Source organism: Mauremys reevesii, linkage group 2, assembly GCF_016161935.1.
Source record: "Mauremys reevesii isolate NIE-2019 linkage group 2, ASM1616193v1, whole genome shotgun sequence".
Classification (NCBI taxonomy): domain Eukaryota; kingdom Metazoa; phylum Chordata; order Testudines; family Geoemydidae; genus Mauremys; species Mauremys reevesii.
In genome coordinates, this window is record NC_052624.1 from 130,464,484 (window position 1) to 130,489,467 (window position 24,984).

At 40.7% G+C, this 24,984-nt stretch overlaps 1 protein-coding gene across 3 annotated transcripts in view; it reads right to left on the minus strand.

Annotated features, from left to right (window-relative positions):
* CTNND2 (catenin delta 2) overlaps nt 1-24,984 on the minus strand; it is a 1,145,701-nt gene that overhangs the window by 465,245 nt on the left and 655,472 nt on the right. For all 3 annotated transcript variants that reach the window (XM_039524144.1, XM_039524145.1, XM_039524146.1), the window contains exon 6: nt 18,390-18,562. In XM_039524144.1, the coding sequence (XP_039380078.1) occupies nt 18,390-18,562 (173 nt within the window). The remainder of the gene's footprint in view (nt 1-18,389; nt 18,563-24,984) is intronic.

Genomic DNA, 24,984 nt, shown 5'->3' on the forward strand with positions numbered 1-24,984 from the left:
GGGAAAAAGCCGTTGCCTTCAGCATATCGTGGCCAATGGTGTATGGGATTATTCAAACAAAACTAAAGAGTGGCGGGCTGGGTATGGAGATATGAATTTTTCTCAACCTGGGATCAAACAGAAAAATCAATCTCATGTTCCCTTACAGTAATCTTAGTAAAATAATACAATCTTTCAATGCCATACAAACACTACCACTCCTCGTAAGGAGAATTACCCTGTCCCCTTTGGAGGATATTACTCCTCATTTGTAGACACCTATGTAATAAATGGATGCAATCGACCCTTCCCGGCCTTAATAGGCCATCATTGGGTTTGTGGAACCAAAGCTTATACTGCATTACCAGCTAACTGGTCAGGTATCTGTTATCCCGCCCAACTCTTCCCACAATTCCGAGTGCTAGGTTCCTTCCCACGAGAACGCCTCCGTAATTTCAGGCGAAAAAGAAGGGACTTACCAGATGCCCAATGGTATATAAATAACATAAGCCCCTTAACCTGGGAAGATGCCATTGGCGGTTCCCTTATCCCACTTGGGGGAGTAATACACCATGCAAAAAGGCTCCTGAGGTTACAAGCAGTAGTTGAAATAATGGCAAATGAAACCGGAGAGAGTTTAAAAACTCTGGCCAAAGAAACAGAGGCGATCCGACAGGTGGCCCTTCAAAACCGTCAGGCATTGGACATAGTGCTGGCGGCCAAAGGAGGGACCTGTGCACTCATTGGAAAAGAATGTTGTGTGTATATACCTGACAATACCAATGAGGTAATAGATCGTGCTAGCCACTTAGAACAAATCGCATATCTTCCCCATGAAGAGCCGAGTTCTTTATGGAAGTGGCTAAGCAACCTGTTCAATTTCTCTGGCCTAGGAAACTGGTTGTTTCAGGGAGCCCTAACTATCCTGTTTGGAATCCTAGTGATTTTTGTATGTTTTCAGTTAATCTCCTGTTGTATCCAAAATTGTATAAAATATGCCACCCAGGTGACTGCCCCAAAACAGAGTACTAATATGATGATTTTAAATATTGCTGATGAACAAAAAGATAAAGAACGATTAATATGTGGAACCCAGTCCATCGTTGGTCATGGCGAAGCGTGACCAAAAGGAGGGATTGTGAAAGTAGAATGAATTATATTACAAAAATAGATAGGATTAAAGAAATGCTGTCTGTACCTTTAAGGAAAATCGCTGGAATGCTGAAGTCCAGGTGTCAGGAAAACAGACATTAACATAAAACATTTGCACCGTTTAAGGGCAATTGTTGAAGCATTAGCCTTAGATCGATAGGAGTTAGTAAGGAAGTAGGATATGCATGCTATGCCCCAGGTGAATTTTGCTGTTTTACTCTTTTGTCCCTTTGTTTGATTTCCGCTCTTTTATCTGTATAAATAAGACTGTGTGGGCCTTGCATGGCCACTCACATTATCTGAGTGTTATTGGCGGAGCGCTTTGCTAATAAAAACAGAGTGGTCTGACAAATTGTGAGTCTTGATTCTAACTTTGACAGTTTTAAGACTGAGTTTGATTAGTTAATGGTGGGGATGGTATGATGACATTGCCCAAATGCATTATGGCCCATCTGCACCTGCTATTAGAAAATATCTCCAATGGCTGCAGACGGGACATTAGATGGGGAGGGCTTTGAGTTAGTACGGAGAATTATTTCCCAGGTGTCTGGCTGGTGGGTCTTACCCACGTGCTCAAGGTCTAGCTGATCACCATATTTGGCGCCAGAAAGGAATTTTCCCTTGGTCAAATTGGCAGAGACCCTGTGTGTGTTTATCTTTCTTGTAAAGCATGCGGCACAGGTCACTTGCTGGTTTGAACTACAGTAAATGGTGGAACAACAATAAATGGTGGAGTCTTTAAATCTCTAACTCTTTTTAAGTCTTTAAAGATTTGAAGACTTTAGTAACTCAGTGAGAGGTTAAGGCCCTACAACAGGAGTAGGTGGATGAGGTTCTATACAGGGGTGAGCTGGAGCCGGTTCGCACCGGTTCGCGCGAACCCGTTGTTAAATTTAGAAGCGGTTTTAGAACCGCTTGTTAACTAGCTTCCCTGCGAGGGAAGCTTTGATGGGCTCTGCCTGGGAAGCCTGTAATTCCTCCTCCCGGCCACCAGGGGGCGCTGCGCTGCGCTGCGCTGCGCTGCGAGAGCCACGTGAGCTGCCTCCTGGCCCTGTTGCTGCTCCTGCTCTTTGGACCTCTGGCCCTGGTGAGTCCCCGGCTGCGTCCTGCTGCTCCCAGCCCCCCCCCCCCCGTGTGAGTGTCTGCGCCCCTCCCCCGCCTTCCCTGCCCCCAGCCGCCCCCCTGCCCCACCCCTGCCCCCAGCCAGCCCCTGCCCCCAGCCAGCCCCTGCCCACAGCTGCCTTCTGTCCCACCCCCTGCTCACAGCCACCCGCAGCCAGCCCTTGCCACAGCCAGCCTCTGCCTGCAGCCGCCCGCAGCCACCCCCTGCCCCCAGCCACCCGCAGCCCGCCCGTCTGCATCACCTAACCACAGCCAGCCCGTGTCACTCCCTGCCTCCAGCTAGCCCTGCCCCACGCCCCTATCTGCAGCCAGCCCCACATCCACTGGTGCCCTGCAGTTCCCAGGGCAGTAACCCTGCACACCTGCTTCAATGGGGGGGGGGGGGCAGGGAGCAGCTGGGACCCACACATGTGCACACCCTAGAGTGACCAGACAGCAAGTGTGAAAAATTGGGACGGGGGTGAGGGGTAATAGGAGCCTATATAAGAAAAAGACCCAAAAATTGAGACTGTCCCTGATCACCACCCACACATGTGAAACGGAGCTCATTTCTAGTTCAGCCCCATCTTTTTAAAAAAGAACTTTAGGAAGGGTTAAAATACATCTGTATTTTCCTGGACATGTCAGGCTTTTCGGTTCTTAAGCACCTCCTGGGAAAATATGGACGTATGGTAACCCTATTGGTACAAAAAATACATGCTGTCGCACATCCCTAAAATCAAAACTTTTTATAGGGAACCCGTTGTTAAATCAGAACTTTTTATAGGGAACCCGTTGTTAAGATTTTGGCAGCTCATCACTGGTTCTATAGCCTGCAATGTGCAGGTGGTCAGAGTAGATGATCATGATGGTCCCTTCTGGCCTTAAAGTCTATGAGTCTACATAGGCACTAATAAGAATGCATCATGGGATATCTCACAGACAACATATGATGTCAGGAACCTCTGAAGCATGCTGAAGAAGTAGAATATCTAAACAATCTTCTCAGAGATCCTTCCTGTGCCACAAGCAAAGAAAGACAAAAGGCAGAAGATTCTGGAAATGATTCACTGGCTACATAAGTGGTGTAGGGCAGAGGGTTTTGGTTTTGTGAAACATTGTTGCACCTTCTGTGGGGAGAGGGGAGCTGTATAGTTTGGATGGCCAGGAGGGGATTAAACTGATAGTAAAAGTGGAGGATAAAAAGAGGGATGATATGAGCACTCATTTGGCACAGAATCAAGATGGTGAGAACAAAATTAATCAAAGAAACAAAGAACATGAAGAGAAGAAATTCTTTAATTCTTTAATTACCTATACAGCCTAGATAATAAACAAGAGGAATTGGAATTGCTCATTTATGAACATGAATTCCATCTAGCTGGTATTATTGAAACCTGGTGGGATGATTCCCATGATTGAAATGTTAAACTCAATGGTTATAATCTACTTAGGAAAGATCAAGTGGGCAAAAGAGGAGAGGGAATGGCACTCTGTCAAAAATTATATTACCTGTTTCCGAAATACAGACAATTCAGAAGAAAATGATCTTAAATGCTTATGAATCAATGTCCTAACATTGCTTAAACACAAGACGGGATATTAGTTTGTGTCTACTCAGGGGTGAAAGTAAGGCGGTATGGTACAGTGTACCAGTAAAAGGTGTCCGCCTGTACCAGCCTGTGACGCTGACTTTAAAGTGCTGCCGCATATGTGGACAGAATTGGCACCGGGGTTTGTAGCAGGGTTTAGTTCCTGGATTGGTGTTTTTGTTGTGTGGTGTGTGGTGTGTAGTTGCTGGTGAGTATTTGTTTCAGGTTGGGGGGCTGTCTGTAAGCGAGGACTGGCCTGTCTCCCAAGGTCTGTGAGAGTGAGGGACTGTCCTTCAGGATAGGCTGTAGATCCTTGATGATGCGCTGGAGAGGTTTTCGTTGAGGGCTGTAGGTGATGGCTATCCACATATCTATTCAAGAGATACCATCATAGGACCTAACTACATCAGTCACTGAGCCACACCATCCGGGGCTCGTTCACCTGCACATCTACCAATGTGATATATGCCATCATGTGCCAGAAATGCCCCTCTGACATGTACATTGGCCAAACTGGACAGTCTCTATGCAAATGAATAAATGGACACAAATCTGACATCAGGAATCATAACATTCAAAAAACAGTAGAACACTTCAGTCTCTCAGGTCACTCAATAACAGGCCTCAAAGTGGGAATTCTTCAACAGAAAAACTTCAAAAACAGACTCCAACGTGAAGCTGCAGAACTGGAATTAATTTGCAAACTAGATACCATCAGGTTAGGCCTGAATAAAGACTGGGAGTGGTTGGGTCATTACAAAACCTAAACTTAATTTCCCCAATACTAATTTCTCCCTACTGTTACTCTCACCTTCTTGTCAACTGTCTGTAATGGGCCACTCGCTTACCACTTCAAAACTTATTTTTCCTCCCTTGGTATCCGGCTGTTAATTGAAAGCAACCCCCATCCTTTCATGTATTTATACCTGCGCCTGTACTTTTTACTTCATAGATCTGATGAAGTGGGTTCTAGCCCACAAAAGCTTATGCCCAGATAAATTTGTTAGTCTCTAAGGTGCCACAAGGACTCCTCGTTTGTTTGGGTTTTTTTGAGTGGTGACAGATAATTTAGTCCCCATCATTTTATATGTATAGTTGGGATTATGTTTTCCAATATGCATTACTTTGCATTTATCAACACTGAATTTCATCTACCATTTTGTTGCCCAGTCACTCAGTTTTGTGAGATTTCTTTGTAACTCTTTTCAGTCTACTTCAGACTTAACTCTCTTCAGTAGTGTTGTATCATCTGCAAATTTTGCCACCTCACTGTTTACCTCTTTTTCCAGATCACTTATGAATATGTTGCACAGTATTGGTCTCAATAGAGACCCTTCGGGGACACCAGAATAAGAGGGAATATTTTTGTATGTTAGGAATAAAAGGAATCCTGACAATGGTATAATGGTGGAATTAGCATTATGGTAGAATTATTAATAATAATGCAGAAAAGGAAGAAGTGTTCAAAAATTCTGTTTTGTATTTGGAAAAAAAAAGGCAAAGTCTAATTATATGATGTTGATAAGACTCCATCTGATTAGTATCTCAGGAAGATGTTAAACAGAAACTACTAAAGTGAGACATATCTTACTAAGTAAATCCAGATAACTTGCAACCAAGAATTTTAAAAGAGCTGAGGCGCTGGCTGGAGCATTAATGTTGATTTTCAATAAGTCTTGGAACATTGGGGAACTTCCTGAAGACTGGAAAGAAAGCTCATGTTGTGCCAATATTTAAAAAGGGTAAAAAGGGTAAACCTGGACAATTAAAGGTCTGTCATCAATCCCAGGCATGATAAAGCAGCAGCTAATATTGGACTCAATTAATAAATAATTAAATCCGGGTAATATAATTAATGCCAATCACCATGGGTTTATGGAAAATAGATCCTGTCAAACTAACTTGACATCTTTTTTTGGTGAGATTACAAGTTTGGTTGATAAAGGTAATAGTACTGATGTAATATACTTAGACTTCTGTAAGGTGTTTGACTAGGTACCACTTGACATTTTGATTAAAAAACTAGAATGATATAAAATTAACTAGGCACACATTAAATAGATTAAAAGCTGGTTTCTGATAGGTCTCAAAATGTAATTGTAAACTCAAAATCATCATCGTGCAAGTGTGTTTCTAGTGAGATCTTGCAGGGATCTGTTCTTGGACCTAGGCTATTAAACATTTTTATCAAAGATCTGGAAGAAAACATAAAATCATCCCTAATAAAGTTTGCAGATGACAGAAAAACTGGGGGAGTGGTAAATAATGAGAAGGGACAAGTCACTGACACAGAACAATCTGGATTGCTTGGTTAACTTAGCACAAGCAAACAATATGTGTTTTAATACAACCAAATTTAAATGTATACATCTAGGAATAAAGAACGTGGGACACACGTACAGGAAGGTGTACTTCTATCCTGAGAAGCTATGATTTTAAAATGACTGGGGGGTTGTGGTAGATAATCAGCTGAACATGAGCAGCCAGCGTGATGCTGTGTTCAAAAGGGCCAATGCGATCCTCGGGTGCATAAACAGGGGACTCTCAAGCAGGAGCAGAGACGGTATTTTACCTCTGCATTTGGCACTGGTGGCCACTGCTGGAATATCATGTCCAGTTATGGTCCTCACAATTCAAGGAGGATATAGATAAACTGGAGAGGGCTCACAGAAGAGCCATGAAAAAGATTAAAGGATTAGAAATCATGCCTTAGAATGATAGACACAAGGCACTCAATATATTTAGCTCAGCTAAGAGAAGGTTAATGGGTGATTTGATTACTGTCTATAAGTACCTACATGGAGAACAAATATTTAATAATAGGCTTTCAATCTAGAAGATAACATGATCCAATGGCTGTAAGTTGAAACTAGATGAATACAAACTGGAATTTGATAGGAAGCTAGAATGTTGTTGAATCCTCTTGCTTTTGTCTGCCTATCGACACAGTGGGAAAAAATAATTCAGAGGGCCTACCTTCTGCTTGCACAAAACAGGTTACTTAGCACCCACAAATCAGATTTCTAAACAAATGCCTGTTTGTGTGTCCATGAAAGGAGGGCCCTTTGAAACTGTAGCTCATTGTATACAGTTTATTGTTGATCTCTTCTTACCCTTATTTTATAATTTTCTCTCTTAGTAATAGACTCTGTGAGAACATTAATAGAGCTGTGAAAAACAGAACTTTCTGTTCCATGTTTAGACAAGCAAGAGAGAAAGATAGGTGTTGATACTGGCCAACAGAGCTTTGAATCCACATTGAAATTCCTAGGTATTGATTTGGACTCAATGGTTCAAATAGTCTAAGTGTTGCATGTCTGTCACACAGCTAAAAACCTGCACTGATGCATGCAAGCTGATTTTCAGGCATTTAGGACTGTATCTCAGAGTCAAAGACGATTGAATGAAAATATCACAATGTAAGATTAGTACAGTTCAAAATGTAGTAAGGAGGATTAATTATGTGTCCAAATCGAGGTGTTGAAAATCTTGTGTGCACAAGGCTTATTCTGGTCAGACAGCTCTAGATTAATAATAACTACAATAAAGAAACATTTGGTTGACCCAAAACTACTTGCTAATAAAATAACTTGTGGGTAATTTAGCAAAGGGAAGACATAGAAGATAGCGGATGACAAAACTGTACTGGAACAAACTGACCAACAGGAATATATTTGTCTGTCCACATCTATCTATCTATCTATCTGTGCAGAGTTACAAATCTAGCTCATTAGGCAAACAACAGATCATTTGAGATCTCGGTGAAAAGATTTGAGGAATAAAGCTCTGAGAAACCACACTTCACCAAAAAAAACTAAAGCCACTTCAAACTATTGTCATCTTGATCACCAATCAATCAATCAATAAATGAAAAATAGATTCTTTTCCCAGGATGATATATGGCTGCTATGGTGAGCTCTGCATATTATATATATATATATATATATATATATATATATATATATATATATATATATATAATCTGCACAGTGTAGGCACTAAGAAGTAAAACTGTTGTAGGTAACTAGGTAACTAGTTCAGCCTCACAATGACTTTTGGTCATTTGGCTCCTTGGGAATGAAATGAAGGTGTGATTTCTAATGTCATATAGTAGGTGTACAGTTAACATTCCTGTTATCAAACACCCACAATAAACTATATTATGCCTAATGTATTAATATGGGCCTGGCTACTATCTGTTAGCAGTGTCAAGATAGATATGTTAAAAGTATATGTTTAAAAATACCAGTGGTTTGTACTACACACAAATGCTTCTTGTTACATATATTGTTATTTAACATAATAAATATTTCAGTTGTGCCTGGGGTAAGGAGTATCAAAGAAAGACCTTTTAAAACACAAAGATATCCAGAGTTCCATGTGAGGAGCAAAAAATTAAGGGCAAACCTAGCTCTTATTTCAGTCAGCAGTAAAACCTGCCATTGATTTTAATAGAGCAGGATTGGGCTGTAAAATTGACTAACAGAAATCATATGTTTGAGGATTCCCTAAACACAAAGGTACAAAGAAGAGGCCAGTAGAACTTATTGCATAAAGTTGCGCAGGCCAGAGGCAGGCATTTTCCTCACTCACTTCATGCTGCGTTGAAGATACCACAATTTATCCGGTCACAGAAAATTACACATCCAAAACTCATACTAGTTTGACAAATGGACTTGACTTCCGTGTTTTGATTATCTCACCCAGTGTGTGCTGTATTTATTCAAAATTCTAATTTAAAAATATAGTTTTAATTGTAAACTCAACATGGGAAGAAACCCAAAAATGTCTCTTTGTAAGAAAGAACAAACATTATTGCAATCACTTTAATTCAAAAACATAATGTACTCCTTTGAAATTGAATAGTAATATTATTTTAAGAGTAGCACTAAAGAAACCAGTGCACACCAGGTTTAAATAATTCAGCAGGTTTATTTATTCCACAAAACAAATCACCCCCAGCTTTTTTAAAGTTCCAACTGAGTCATGCATATCTTCTTCTGCTTATTTTTCCACTAAAACTGTGTCAATGCTACAAAATCCACATAGAGGTGTGACCTGCAGAGTGGATACTTGGTCAAAATGAGGCTCTGTATGCTTGGACATACATTCTACCCAGGCCACATTTTCATATTAACTAGAAGCATTTTAGAACTTTGTGAGTCTGCAGAATTATAATTCTGTGTATATATGAGGCAATAAATGTGGCTGTACTATGCTTCTCTTTTCTCAGAGTTGATGGGGCTGGAAAGAGAGAGGAGAGTCCTCTCCCATGTGTTCAGTTTTCTAAAGCAACTCGTGCTATATTTTTATACTTCCCAAAGTAGTTTAGTTTTTAGTTCAATTTCTGTCCAATTATCCTTATCCTGGCATGCAAAGATCCTGAGTCTATCCTTCTCCCATATTCTGAGCACAGGCTTTAGAGAAGCAAATGAAGGTACAGTGGCAGTAGCTGGTTTGGGGATCCAAAATACTAGCAGAAGGCAGTTCTACTTTCTATTTTCCATTAATAAAAACTATTCTTGTGAATTACTCTATTTCCTTTCGTGGTCGAAAATACTTCTCATGGCCATTTTTGAAATTCAAATACACCATCTGCTAAATCCTGCCAGAGGCATTGTGAAGTCACTATTTTGTATGTTGTTTGGGTAGAATATCATGCAGCTCAGCACCTGCCATATACAGGATCCAAGTAAGGCAGTTAAAAAAGCCAGAGTAGATCTTTGACTGTACTAGCAAAAGGCATTCTGGTTTTAGAGTTTGCTTTCACTATAAATAGGACTAGTGCCATGTCACGGGTTTTGTTGAATAACAAAAAATCAAGGCTCTGTCATGGAGGATACAGGGACAAAGTCACAACATTCCTGGTAAAATGCCAGTACTGCTGGGTCACAATAATTTTTAAATAAAAGTCTTTTATTTTGTAACTCAAATTGATTTAAAGGTTTAAAATGTTTATTCCGATGCCTGCTGGTTCACTCCCAAAGCATTTAGCAGCACAGGAAAGTGTGAAAGGGAGCATCCCTGCTGCTGCCTCAGCCTCCACAAAGGCAGCAGCATCCATAAGTGCTGGAAACATCCTCAACCAGCAATGTACACGCTATGTCTTTCCTTAAAACAATCAAAGCTATCACAGAGTCTGTGACTAACCACTAATCCTTACCATGAGCACTCCAGCTCTCCTTTACCTGTTATGCTTTTCAGGTTTTAAATTGCTAGCTCTCTAGGTTATAAGTAAAACTGGTCACAATCCCGTCTTCCAAACTGAGTATTCACCATTTACCTACTTGTATGAAAAGTTTCCATATCAAAAGTCATTCGTATTGTTTGTAATAAAAACCCATGACAACCATGGACTCTGTGACAAAAAAAATATAGTGCACAGTAGGATTTGAACACAATATAATTTGGGGAATTATAGGGAAACTGGAATAACCCCGAGCAATTGGAATGCAGTCTCTATAATCTATAATTGAATACTCCAGTTTGACAAAAAATTAGATTTCATTTTGCACCACTTTTATAGAAAATTCTCAAACTAATTTATTTAATTATTTTTTCTGAAAATTACTTTTTCAAAAATTTCCCCCACTCCTACTGCTATAGCTGACTTTGGGACTATTTAAATATTTTCCCACACACTTAGGTATCACACTTGTTCAGGGACAGTTATATTCCTTGCACAGAGATACCAGAAGCAATTCATATGAACAATTCTTTCTCCTGTGGATGATCTAGACAATCCAATAGTGATGGCAAAATGGGGTCCAAGCAGGAATTCCTCTGGCTCCCTTTAATCAATGACTGCAGCTGGCTCCATATTTACAACTTTCCAACACATAATAACCAAAAAAATCCACTATGGTAACATTTAACTTTACAGAAGAAGAACTACACAAAAATGGGGATCCTTGTTAGATGGAAATTAAAAAGAACTGTCACAAGGGTTAAATGCCTACAAACAGCGTGGGGACTATTTAAAAACACCATAGGAGAGGTTCAGACTAAATGTATACCCCAAATCAGAAAACACAATAACAGGACTAAAAGAACGTCACAATGGCTAAAGAGCAGAGTAATGGATCCGGTCAGAAGCAGAAAAGCACCCTTTAAAATTTGGAAATCAAAACCTAGTGAGGATAACAGGAAGGAGCACACACACTGGCAGGTTAAGTGTAAAAGTATAACAAGGAAGGTTGAGAAAGAATTTGAGAAGCAGCTTGTGAAAAACACAAAAAGTAATGGCAAGAATTTTTTAAAGTAAATCAGAAGCAGGAAGCCTGCCAAACAGGCAGTAGGGCCACTGGATGACAAAGTTATTAAAGGGGCACTCAAGGAAGATAAACCCACTGCAGAGAAGTTAAATTAATTCTTTGCATCAATTTTCATTGCAGTGGATGTGGGAGAGGTACCCACATTAGAGCTAGTCTTGTAGTTGATGCATCTGAACTACTGTCCCATGCTGATGTGTCAATAGAAGAGGTTTTTATGAACAAATTGATAAATTAAACAGTAATAAGTCACCAGGACCAGATGGTGTTCACCCAAGAGTTCTGAAGGAATTCAAATAGGAAATTGCAGAACTGCTAACTGTGGTATGTAACTTATTGCTGAAACAAACCTCTGTACCAGATTATTGGAGGGTAGCTAACATAATGCCAATTTTTAAAAAGGGCTTTGGAGGGGATCCTGGCTATTACAGGCCAGTAAGCCTAATTTTAGTATCAAGCAAATTGTTTTAAACTACAGTAGAGAGCACAATGATCAGACACATATAGGGAAAGGGAAGTCATGCCTCACCAATCTATTAGAATTTTTAGAATGTTAACCAGAATGTGTATAAAGGTGTTCCAGTGATATGGTTGTGACCGAAAGGACCCCAGCATTCATATCCTACATGCTATTTGAATGATCTTTGTACAAAATATTCCTTGTGAGGTATCATTTGAAAACTGATAACTTGCTGGTCAATAATATCCTGGTGAAATGTATGTAGCAACATTATATATAAAGTCATGTAATCCCTCTGTGTTATGTTATTGTCACATGTTCAAAACTACACAACCCTGCCTAGGTAAAAGTTGTTAAACAGGTCTATCTTAAACAGAGGAATATGTGTTTGCCTCAATTGACATATATGTAGTAAACAAAATCTTTGAGACAGCAGGGGGAGAAAATGGCAGGCGACAGAACAAATTTGCATTTCAACAAACCCAGGTGGAAGAAAGAGCATGGGGCCTCCTTTACCACCAGACTCGATGTTGCTGCCTTTATTGTTTGTATAAACTTTCCTTTGAGATGTAATCTTCAGAAGAATCCACTTTAAGAATTCACTGGACTGTAAAAGAGAGGGGCAGAAAACCCCAACTTCTCTCTTTCACCTAAGAACGCAAAGGCACCAGCACCTTTAGGCCTCTGGGAGAAATCCTGACTGAGAAAAGGATCAGTCACCATCATGCTGGAAGACTGTGGGTGGGAAAGGCCATCTTGAACAAAGCCTCAAAACAAAATTTGCTAGATTAAGTTTCTTTTATTAATAAACTTGTTTTATTTTTTAATCTCAACCAGTCCAGTCTGTGTTTAAACTGAACTACTTGGTAATTCCAGGTAAAGTAGCAAACTGTTTAATATTGACTCCTTACAGGGACAATGAACCTTTAATATCTGAACTATCCAAGAGAGAGATGGCAACACAGAACATGCTTTTTTTCTGAAAATGCAAGACTGGGAGAGTGTTAGAGTCATCCTGCAATTAGTAACCAAGACTAGGGGAAGCCAGAGTGTGACTGCTGTGTTGCTGACAGGCTATTGGGATCAGAGTTGCTGGACCAGGGCTGCAGCTATACATAGACATTCAAGGTGTGATCTGCATGCTGGTAGTTTGTGAACACCCAGGTTGGGAGATACAACAGCAAAGCATTGTGAGGCACCCAGGATTAGGGGCAGGCAGTGACACAACCCCTCACTGGCCTTCATTTCCACCCCTGAATGTGACAGTGGTGTATTTGGATGTTTAGAAAGCCTTTGACAAGGTTGCTCTCAAAGGGTTTTAAGCAAAGTAACCGGACACAGGATAACATATATCAGTAACTGTTTAAAAGATAGGAAACAGGGTAGGAATTAATGGTCAGTTTTCACAATGGAGAGAGGTAAATAGTGGTGTCCCCAAGGGTCTGTGAGGGACTGTACAACATATTCATTAATTAACTGGAAAAGGGGGTGAATAGTGAAGTGACAAAATTTGCAGATGATACAAAATTATTCAAGATAGTTAAGTCCAATGATGACTGCAAATAGTTACTACTGGAGAACCTCACAAATTGTGTGACTGAGAAACAAATGGCAGATGAAATTCAACATTAATAAATGCACATTAGAAAAAATTATCTCAACTATCCATATATAATGATGGGTCCTAAATTATCCGTTATCACTGAGAAAAGAGAGCTTCAAATCATAGATTCATAGATTCTAGGACTGGAAGGGACCTCGAAAGGTCATCGAGTCCAGTCCCCTGCCTTCATGGCAGGACCAAATACTGTATAGACCATCCCTGATAGACATTCATCATCATGGAAAGTTCTCTGAAAATTTCAGCTCAATGTGCAGCAGCAATCAAAAAGATTAACAGAATATTAGGAACTACTAGGAAAGGCATAGAAAATAAATATAAAAAATATTATAATGCCACTATGTAAAGCTATGGTGTGCCCACACCTTGAATATTATGTCCAGTTCTGGTTGCACTCTCTCAAAAAGGATATAATGGAAATGAAAAAGGTTCAGAAAAGTGGAACAAAGATGACGAAAGGTATGAAACAACTTCCATATGGAGAGAAACTAAAAAGATTAGGGCTGTGCAGCTTATAAAAGAGACAACTAAAGAGGGGAGATGAGAGAAATCTACAAAATAACAATTTACTCTTTCCCACAAAACAAAACAAAAGAGTCACCCAATTAAATTAATAGGCAGCAGATTTAACACAAACAAGAGAAAATCCTTTTTCACACAATGCAAATTTAACCTGTGGAACTCATTGCCATGGGATGCTGGGATGGCAAAAGGTATAAATGGGTTAAAAAAACAAACCTAGATAAGTTCATGGAGGATAGGTCCATCAATGACTATTAGCCAAGATAGTCAGGGATGTAACCCCATCCTCAGAGTGACCCTAAACCACTGACTGCCAGAAGCTGGGAGGAGAAAATAGTGGTGGATCTCTCAAAAATTGCTCTGTTCTGTACATTCCCCCTGAAGTTCTGGTACTGGCCACTGTTGGAAGACAGGATACTGGGCTAAACAAACAGTTCTTATACTTGTATGCTTTTGATACCCAAGGTAACAAGGTATAAGTAAATGTATTTATTACTAATCTTTTTCAATATTTAAACAATTATTTTCAAAAGTTTTTCCCCAGAACAATTCAATGTATTGATTACATACAATATCCTTCTACATATATAAATTCATACACACACCATCATGCAACCTGGAGGAATGGAGAGAAAAAATGTATTTTCCAGGTTTCTTTTGCTTATTCAGCAATACAATAGATAGGTAATAATAAGTATAACCTATCGATCTACTCTATCTAACTGGCCCAGGCTGACTAGTGTGTGTGTATGTTGTGTTATGTTGAAGTCGTGTAATTTCAGAACAAAACTGTTCAATGTGTTCAATGTTGGAAAACAGAATATAATATATACATATATATTTCTTCTTCCTCTTCCCTATGTTTGGTTTTTTTTTTTTTTTTTTTTTTTCTCAGGATAATATAGTCTTATCTAGGGGCAAATTCAAAACCATGAAATGAAAAAACACATCATGAAATCTGGTGGTCTCCCCTGTCTGGTCTTTCTTTTGTGTTTTTTTGTGCTATATATCCCAACAGGAGGACCAGAGTTGGGAGTTTGTCATGTTGGGGACCCTGACCCAAAGGAGGGGGGGTGGGGGGGTTGGTTATTTGGGATTTGTGGTTTGCTGCTTGCATTTGTGCCTGTTTCTGCACTGAGCTGGCAGCTGGAGCAGCAGGGCTGCAGCAGAGGCAGCTGAAAGAAGGCAGCGCAGCAACAGCAGCGCAGAGAGCAGCAGCGCGCGGCAGGCCGCGCGCCAAGCGCCGCGAGGCGCGGCCGGTTTCGGCGGGCGGTTTGGCTGGAGGGCCGCCCGGCCTCCCTGGCGCGGGTGGGTCCACGGAGCCCGGGCGAGCGACCGGCCGCGCACGACGACTGCGGGTCCGCGTCTTCTCCGCTCGGTTGCGAGCTCCCGCAGGCATGCGGGCGGCAGGTCCTGGTCCCGGCGGCTCGCTGCCCTGCAGGCATGCCGCAGAGAGCTCAACCGAAGCCGCCTGAGAGGGGACGAGCCGCGGAAGCGGCAGCGCGCGCGCCGCAGGCCGCCCGCCTAGCTTCAGCAGCCGCCCCTGCGCAGAAGGTTGCATCAGAAGTTGGGCATGCCCACACCCTTGCTTCTGAACTGCTCCTGCTGAGCTGGGCTGTGGCTGCTGGCTGCTGCCTGAGCTGGGCTGCTGCAGGCAGCAGTGCAGAAGTAAGGGTGGCAATACTGTGCCATCCTTATTTCTGCGCTGCTGCTGATGGCGGCTCTGCTTTTAGAGCTGGGCTCTCAGCCAGCAGCCACCACTCTCCAGCTACCCAGCTCTGAAGGCAGCACTGCCGCCAGCAGCAGTGCAGAAGTAAGAGTAACAGTACCACAAACCTTGTGACCCTCCTGACTCCTTTTTGGGTCAGGATCCCTACAATTACAACACTGTGAAATTTCAGATTTAAATAGCTGAAATCATGAAATTTACTATTTTTAAAATCCTATGGCCGTGAAATTGACCAAAATGAAATGTGAATTTGGTAGGGCCCTAATAATATTATTATAAATATAATAAAACAATCCATGTTTTCTAACCTCAAAGGGATGTGTATGTCCCCTTATTTCTCTCTCTCTCTCTCTCTCTCTCTCTCCATCCTCCATTTTTATTCACTCCTTTAAAAACAACAACCCTAGTACTCTTTTTTTTTTTTAAACTTTTCCTTTCATGCCTCACTTGCTAGGAGGGAAAAGGTGGTCCAGTGGCTAGGCCACTACCTTAGGACATGGGAGACCTGGTCTCAACTCCCCACTCTCCTAAGAACTTCTTATCTGATCTTGGGCAAGTCCCACAGATTCTCTGTGCCTTGGTTCCCATCTGTAAAATGGAGATAATAATTCTTTACTATCTTACAGGGGTGTTATGAGGCTAAATGAAATAAGGATTATAAAACATTCTCAGATAGACTGAGGAGAAACACTATGTCAGGTTATTATTATTACTTCTTTATCTTACTAATATTCTTTTTTCCTGCCTCTACTTGTCTTCCCTCTTCCCTTTACAGTTTTTTATTTTTCCTCAATCTCTCCCCTAATTACTTTTTCTCTGCAGCTCCAACTATCATCTTCGTAGTTCCTCTGACCATCCCCTTTCCAAGTGACCCTCATCCCCTGACTCCCCCATTAATCTCTACCCCCACTATTGAATTCAGTCCAATTCAAGCCTATTTCTCCTCTCACAACTCAACTCTGCCTACATTCCCTTGCTCATTGCTGAAGCCATGTTCTAGGGACCAGTCTTCTCCTCTTTAGTCACATTTTAGGAATCAACTCACCCTGAAAGGTGGTAGATATGGCGTTCAGGGATCCCCTAAATTCCTGCAAGTACCCACCTGGGCTGCATGTGGGTCCGATTGCCTTTCTGGTCTTTTTGGGGGCTATCCCTGTTCACCTTGTGGCTCCAGTGCAGCAGCAGGGCAGGTATGCCCCCTAGGGAACTACAGAACAGCTGTTATGTGTCAAGATAGCCTTAATTCTGATTCCATTTGAGCCCTGGGTAGAATACTAAAACTGTAACAATATTTAGCTGACCATGCTTGATTTCATTTTTCAGATTTGAGAATAGTGAGGCTTTTTTATTCACACTATTGAGAGAACTGAAGAATGTCTGTCTCTCTGTATCACATACCTCTGCAGTATCTACCTAACACCTACTGCTTTCTCTCTGGACTTTATAAGACTTTGTAAGTTCAACATAGAACTCTGCAGAAGAAGTGAACTATGACATGCAACAATATCCTATCACCACATTAACATGGATAACTGAAATTAATCCTTTAAAAATTGCTTTGGAAAGCTGTTGTCTAGGAGAGTCAATGAAGAGTAAAGGTGTAGGATGCAGATGCTTTATATGACTGAGTTTTTCTGTACTATTTGCAAGTATTCCAGATGGATCAAATTATCTTAGAGTAGTACCTATTTAAGTAGCTATTAAATATTTGCATGTCACTTGCCTCAGTGCCATTCCTGGACTTTCTCTTTTGTTTCCTTCCTAGATATCTGTGGTTGTGAAGTAAGGCAGGTTGAACCAAACTAAACTGTCCAATAAAATTAAAATTGAATCAAACCCACTTTTAAAATGTTGTTTATCCCATCTTTGTGCCCTCTACTGCTGGCGAAAATCAAGATGTATAGAAGCATGGATATCATGTGAGGAAAAAAACTGTTCTTGTGGCATTTCTGATCCAGATGAAGCTGGAAATCTCATAAGAAATCTTGCTCTTCTGAAATTTCTACTCCAGTATATGGATGGAAGAGGTTCAGATAAGGCGGCAAAGCTTTCGGAAGTTTTTAATGTAAACTGAAGCTAAACTGCCAGAGGAAGGGGGTGGAGCCTTAAAGATCACAAAATGGGGGAATGGTATAAGTGTCAGAGCAGAACCGGTGTCAGAAAATCATTCAAACAAGAGAGCTGTCATGGGACGGGATCTTCAAAGAGTGAGGATGAGTGTGAGAACTTTTGAATGCCTACCTGAACTGAATTTCTAAACCTTTAAAATGGGTTGATCATTTACCTGCTAAATTATTTGTGTATCTTCACATACATAAAACAACGGCAGTGTGTGGGGGAGTAGGTCCAGCTACATCTGTGAGGATCCATTCATATGGAATTAAGCCACTGTACCACACAATAAATTAGAATTCTGTATTAGATTCTGCATCATTTTCTAACTTGTCTTACACTTCACCCTATTTCAGTTTTGATTGCTTTGCACTAACAGCTATCACAAGTGACATAACAATGGTACTGCAGCAAGGCTGCAATTTAGCTGTACAACCACTATTTTACTGACCATTTGTCCAGAAGTATATGTTAGTTCAGTGATATTTAAATAAGGAAAAAAATAATATAATGGCACATTTGAAAAATTAAACATTAACAACACCCCAAATTTTCAAACCTGAATGTCTAAAAATTAATCACCTAAATCCTCATTTAAGTACATAAATAAAAGTGGCTTGCAATGTTTTCTTTAAATCAGCATCATTTTATTACTGCATTATGTCCAGCAGCTTTAAATTTACAAAATCAAGAATGTGACTTTACTACATTTTGCTATGGGAATAGTACACAACAACAAAAAGGGTTCATTAGGATTTGTTGAGACACTAAGCACAGAATAAACTTATTTTCTCAGAGCATCCTTGGAAAATGTGTGGTGTAAAAGATCTATGGTGCTCCGCAAACATACCTGGCTGTAGCTCTGAATGGCAGCTCTGGCTTGACTGCTGCGGGCTGGGAACTGTGATGTTGCTGTTTCACCCAGGGCAAGGGTCTGGTTGCTATGGTAGCTCGCTGAATACTGGAAAGACCCTTCAGATTTGGAATTGAGCTGAAGTGCACTCTGGGATAGAAGGCTGGGCCCTGTGTTGAAAGTAATTTTGAGCAGTCAGTGACAGTCTCAGTGAAAGAGAAAGAGCATGTATTATTTATCAAGAGTTGCTAGGAATTATCAAATGAATGGTTCCAGTTTTTCACATTTTGACTTTTCAGAACTAAAATCAGGTCAGATAATTTAAAGTGGCACATTATCACTTAAACTTCATTATTTTGGCATTTTCTAAAAATAAACAACATTGTTTTAAAAAAAAACAAGTTGTCTTATTCTGCTAAACAAAGTAACAGGACTAAGTAAAACAGATAGTAGTATTTGATAAAAGAGTCCTGTTTTTCCTGATTCCATATAAAGTATTCTGAGTTTAAAATATGTTTTCAAGGTTTTGTTTTATAAACACTTCATTTAGTTTCCATAATTAAATCCAGTTGTTCAGTAGAGAAGATGCTGAAAATTCCTCCTCCTGGAACCCCAGCAGATTAAATCTATTGATCACTGACCATTTGTAGTATATTTGTGGTGATGTAATATTTTGGTGCCTATAGGGAAGAAAGACTTTAAAATATTAATAGCACCTCTCATCATGTAGGCCTCACCCTGTTCTCAGTGAATCTCCAATGACTAGTTTGTCAGTTTATCTTATCTTTTCTATCAGAGTAATGCACAGTAGGAGAAGGAAGTAAAGATAGTGTGCTTAAATCGGTACTGCCAAAGTGAAAGGTATTTAGATTGATGGGGAAATGAGCAGTACTACTTTCCCTACTAATTTAGCTGTTCTGTGAAACTAAAACATACTTTAAAAAGTCATAAGGTTTATTTATAAATGATTTAGAATATATTTTATATATACATATATATATGCATCTTGAAATTAAATCTCCTAATTTTAATACTTAGGAAAGGTGCATGACTGGGTAAAGTACGAGCAACAGCAATACAAGCTTCCCTACACTGCCCTGCCGATATGCGTCAACCTTGACCTTGAGGAACAATCTCATTTTGAGGGTGAGAAAATACTTAATTTTTTATCCCTGTTATACACAAAAACTACATTCAAATAATATTGGTGACATTGCAAAGTCAAGCACTCAAGAGTTAGGAAATGCCAGAATTAAGGTCCCCTCCAATCTATCCCTATCCCAGTCCTCTCCTCCCCACCCCTGACTCCTTGTCCTATGCCATTGTCCTTTCCTTTGATTACACACACAGAACATGGGGAGAGCTCCCCCTCCCAGCTGGTTGTGTTTGCAGGCTCTCTCTTCCAGCTTCAGATCAAGTTTGGACCCCACAATGACTTCCCAATCATTATCTTCTTCTCCATCTTCTCCTTCTCCTCTTTCTCAAGCAAAGTTCTTTCTTCTTCCCTCCCTACATAAAGGTCCCCACTTTTATCTTTCCCCTCCCCCCAAGTTGTTATCCTTCTCTCTCATTCCAAATACAAATGCCTCCTCTCCCCCCCAGTTCCCAAAACCCAAACACAATACCCTCTCTCCACGCACACCACATTTACTAGCTTGCTTTATGCTGCTGATGGCTTGTTTCCTTGGCTCGACAGGCAGATGAAGGTAGGGGCAGAGGTGGGATTATTGGAAAAGTGAGAGGGGAGTTGGGGTAATGAGTTCTGTGTAATGCTTCTGAAGGCAGGCTGGCTATATTGTCTGTCAATCTAGCATGTGAGAAGAGTTAATTCAGTTTTCTAATATGTAGGCTGCCTTATCTGACTGATAACAGAATACCTGCCTATTGTCAAGTATTCGGAAGATCACAAATAACTATGTGGTTTGGAATACAGCAAGACCCAATGGAAATTTTTAAATTTCATTCAATAACACAATTGTATGCTCATATTATACAAAATGAAAATCAGGAAACAGCTCTGATATAGCTCTTTTCATCCATAGATCTCAAAGCACTTTACAAACAAGGGAGTATCAGGGTACGTCTACACTACGGGACTATTCCGAATTTGCATAAACCGGTTTTGTAAAACAGATTTTATAAAATCGAGTGCGCTGCGCAACACTAAAACATTAAAATGGTGGTGGTGGTGTGCGTCCGTCCCGAGGCTGCATCGATTTCTGAGCAGCTACTGCAGCTATTCTAGCTATCCTATAGTTCCCCCCCGCCCGCCCCCCCGCCCCCCGGAACTTCCGGGTTGAGATCCCAGTGCCTGATGGGCAAAAAAAATGTCGCGGGTGGTTCTGGGTAAATGTCGTCAGTCTCACCCACAGCTTGGGAAAGAAACGCCAGACAAGCATTTTTTTTTTTTTTTTTTTTTGATGGATTGCCTGGCATCATGGAGCTTGTGGTGCTTGTTGTGAGTTTTTGTTTTCAGTGTGACTCTCATAGATGATGTAGAGACACACGCACAGCAGCATGCTCAGCAGCAGCACAGCTTTTGCATTTTGCATTTGAGCAGAAGCATAGCCCATTGCTACCATCCAACCATCACCCATCCAAACTTTGGAGGATGATGATTGGATACCCTTCCTTTTTGTTGCATTTGCTACAGCCCCAGTCAGCCAGCCAATAAAGCCTAAAGCCAAGAGTGGTTACCAAGCCATATTACATGCCTTTGTACCATCCACTGTTATCGTGAAGTGCCAGTGCCCTAATCAGAAAAAGGGCGCAAAAAATCTGAGTCAATGACTCTCAATCCCCTCCTCTCCTTTTGAAATAATAAAATAGAATCTATGCTGCCTAATATAGGCAAGTGTGCTAGAGAACCACCTGCTCTGTGTGAGACTCTGTATGCTTATGTGTATGTATTCTATTCACAGGGGGTGCTCCTGTAACCCTCCCCACCCTGTCCCTTCCCCCCTTTCTTTTGCTACTCTAGCATTGTTGAGCATTGTCTGAAGAAATGAATTAATAAATAATAAAGAATGAAACAATAAGACAGACAAACTGATAGTGAGAGGAGGCAAGCTCCAGCTACAGAGACTAGGGCAGTGTGTACAGAGGAGTCCAGACAGGAGAGAGACCAGCAGAAGAAGCCCAGGGTTCCACACACTGATCTGGGGGGGGGGGATGGGGGGGAGGGGGGACTAGCCCAGCTTGATGATGAGGAGCCATATTACCATCCATATACATCCATCCAATTAAATTATCCATCCACATAAAAAATATGGCTAGGATGGTTACCAGTATGATGCTGATGACTGATGATTTTGTGAGATGATTTGGATGATGAGATGGATGATTTTCCATCATTTTGATGATTCATTGAGGATGATTTTTGATCTTTTGTACCATCATTTGTACCATAAGCGATGTTGGTGGGGCTGCAGCATAGCTGCTTACTGCTGCACTATCGCTGCATTAGGCAGCTATTCAAAGAAGTCAGTAAAAGTCAGGGAAATCGAGTCTGGGGGTGGGTGGGGAGTGGGTGAGGGGTGTGGGGAGGGTGGGGAGCCTAGGGCATTGCTATGTGGGCCCTGTGTTTGACCCACTTCAGCTTTTGAGCCAAATTGTGAAATAGCCCAAGGATGCAGGCAGATGCTTGGAGGATCCAGTCCATGCCCATCCATGAGATTCTTTTCTTGTTCGCTTCACGCTTGCTGCATTCTTCTTGCGCTTTCTGCTCTTTCTGCGCTCTGGCTGGATTTTTAAAGGATTCTCCCTGAGGAGGCGTCTGATTGGAGATTTTAAGAGCGATTCTGACGGGCGCTTTTAGAGCGGATGCATGGTCCATGCGGAGCCTTATTTTGATTTGGTTTTTTTTCACGCTCTTTTTCTGTTTGAATTCGACGCGGACTGCACTGAAAAGTTCTGGGGGGCTGCCAAGTTTACCTGACCACGGCTGTTTTCATATTTCGGTCTGAGCAGGTGCTGGGGCTGCAGATTGGTCAATCGAGGTCCATGCCGACCACATCCCATACTTAACATAGGCCAATGGAACTAATAATCCACACTATGACTAATATCCTAGCGGATATGTTAATACCTGGTTTATATAAATACTGAGAGTTAAAAGGTCTGAAAAAAGGAAAAGGGCCGGTTTAAAAAGGTGCCTGCTGGTGCTAAATATAAGGATTTTTAAAGCTAGTGTGGGACGACGCCTCAGTCCTGTTTTACAACTGAGGCACTTGCCAATGGTCACCTAGCAGGCTGGCAGCATAGATAGGAATATGATATAGGACTTCTGAGTCCCAGTCTAGTATTCTATCTGACAGGACTACTACTTTACATTTCACAGCAGAATTCATTTTGTAACTACTATTCAATAATACACTATTTGTTGGTCATTTTAATTACAAGATAATTACCATGTAATGACAGGTTACATAGTATCATCTCATTACAGGATAAATGCAAAAGTGATTCAGTCTTTTAAACTGCACTGCACCTTATGGGGATAATTACTTTTGGATCTACTAAGCCTTACCACAATGGTCTACATCAGTGGTTCCCAAACTTTAACAATCTGGGAACCCCTTTCACTAGAATGTCAAGTCTCCTGAACCCCCTTCTAAAAATGAATATTTGCAGGGATTTTCTCCTTTACCTGAGCATAAATTATAAAAGCAGTGATCTTGGAAATACAAAATTTGTTTTTATGACATCCTTATTACACACTATTTATCATTACAGTATTTTTATTACATTATGAAAACAGCAACACTCTTCCAAGATCTCACTTTTGTAGCTTGTATCACTTTGAATAAACCTGTTATAGGACAAGGCTCCTATGTTTCATCAAGGAGCACCAGATGTGGAACAGCATGAAGGTATTTAAGAAGCCAACTCAAAGAGTTCCTCCTACACAAGCTTTCAGGTCTTGAGCAGTCCAGGCAAACAACACACATTACAACAAAGCTTAAACTTGTTCTTCATAATAATTTTAAAAAACAATATTAGCTGCCTATTTAATTTTAAAATCAGCAAAAAATATCCACCTCCCTTTCCATTTCTTATAAGTAGTCTTGAAGTTTAAATCTCCTCAGTGTGATAGATAGACTTGCTTTGAACTGCTTAGCTCTTGGCAATCCAGGGGCTCCAGGCTGCTAGCCCTGTGCTGCCCAGGGTTCCTAGGGACAGCTCTGTCTGCCATTAGGGAATTTTGTCCCAAGAACCCCCTGTAACATTTCATGAAACCCCAGGGGTTCATGATCCCCAGTTTGGGAACCACTGGTCTACATAGTAGTCTACAGAAGCATGTAAATATTCTATCTCTACAAAGTATCTACATGCTAGTTGCATAGTTTATAATGTAAAGATTTCAATGAAACGTATGGTTCAGATGAAAAGATGTTTTTTTCTTCCTCCTGAAAATGAAAAGGCCATATTAGAGCCATTTGCTTACAACTTTATATTTACCCCACAGATTTGTAATAATCTCTAATGCAAACTGGTCAGGTGATCTATTGCAGTCTTGATTTATTTTGACAAAGGAAATGGCAAGACCACCCCAAAATGTTACAGGATTCATATATTTTTAAGAAAAAAGGCTGTAGTGAAGCTAGAAAGAAGTGCAGAACATGCATTAAAAATTTGTCACAGATCACTAACAGTTTACGTACCAGTTTCAAAAGAGCATTTAACCCACCTTCAGTCTAATATTTGACAGAAGAAAGAGAGATTAAACAAAGGGGGGAATAAATGAACAAGGATTTCCCGCATCCCAGGTGAGTGACCATTGGGATGTTACAAGGGAGGCAGTAGCACCTTCCCCTCCTCCACCCCCTCTAATTTATTTGTTTGTTTATTTTGGCCTAAACTATTCAGTAAATTCATGTTAAGTTCACAAATACTTTCAGGTTGACCCAAACTGCATTTTTCAGTGAATAAACTATTGATCTGAAAAAATTCACCCAGCTCTAATCCAAATTCATAAAACAACCTTACAGTTTCACCTACAGAATTAATGTAGCCCAAACAACATTTACTGTGCCTCAAATCCCATCATAATAGGAACAAGCTCCATACTGTTAATATGGATTTGTGGTCTTTCAAATATTCAGCAGCAGACATGTAATACATACATTGATCAGACACTACTGCTCTTCCCTCATAGGTTTATCCCATTGGTTTCAGTGGGTGAAGTGCTCTGGGGTCTGAGGCCATTAGGCTTGATTCCCCACTGCTTTGCATCATATATTACAGTCACATCTGTGCAAAGTGGCTGTAAAACACTAATAAATCAGACTAGTCATATTTGACTCCCACTTTGCACAAGTCTAAATCACTACTCAAACTGTAAGGCTGGGGAGAATCAGGTCCAGTGTTTGTAGAGTGGTCAAATTTAGTGTGGACATTTGGGTGTATGCGGGTGAGTAGGGACAGGAGGTCTCGGACCCAAATCAGGAGGGTAATTAATAAGTACGGGGATGTTTCATGATTGTCCTTTGTAGGGGAGTTTCTACAGCATTTTGTGATTTTGGAGTAGAACGGTGAGTTGTTTGACGTCTATATGTAAAGGGTGAGACATGAAAATACTGTGATCTTTTGC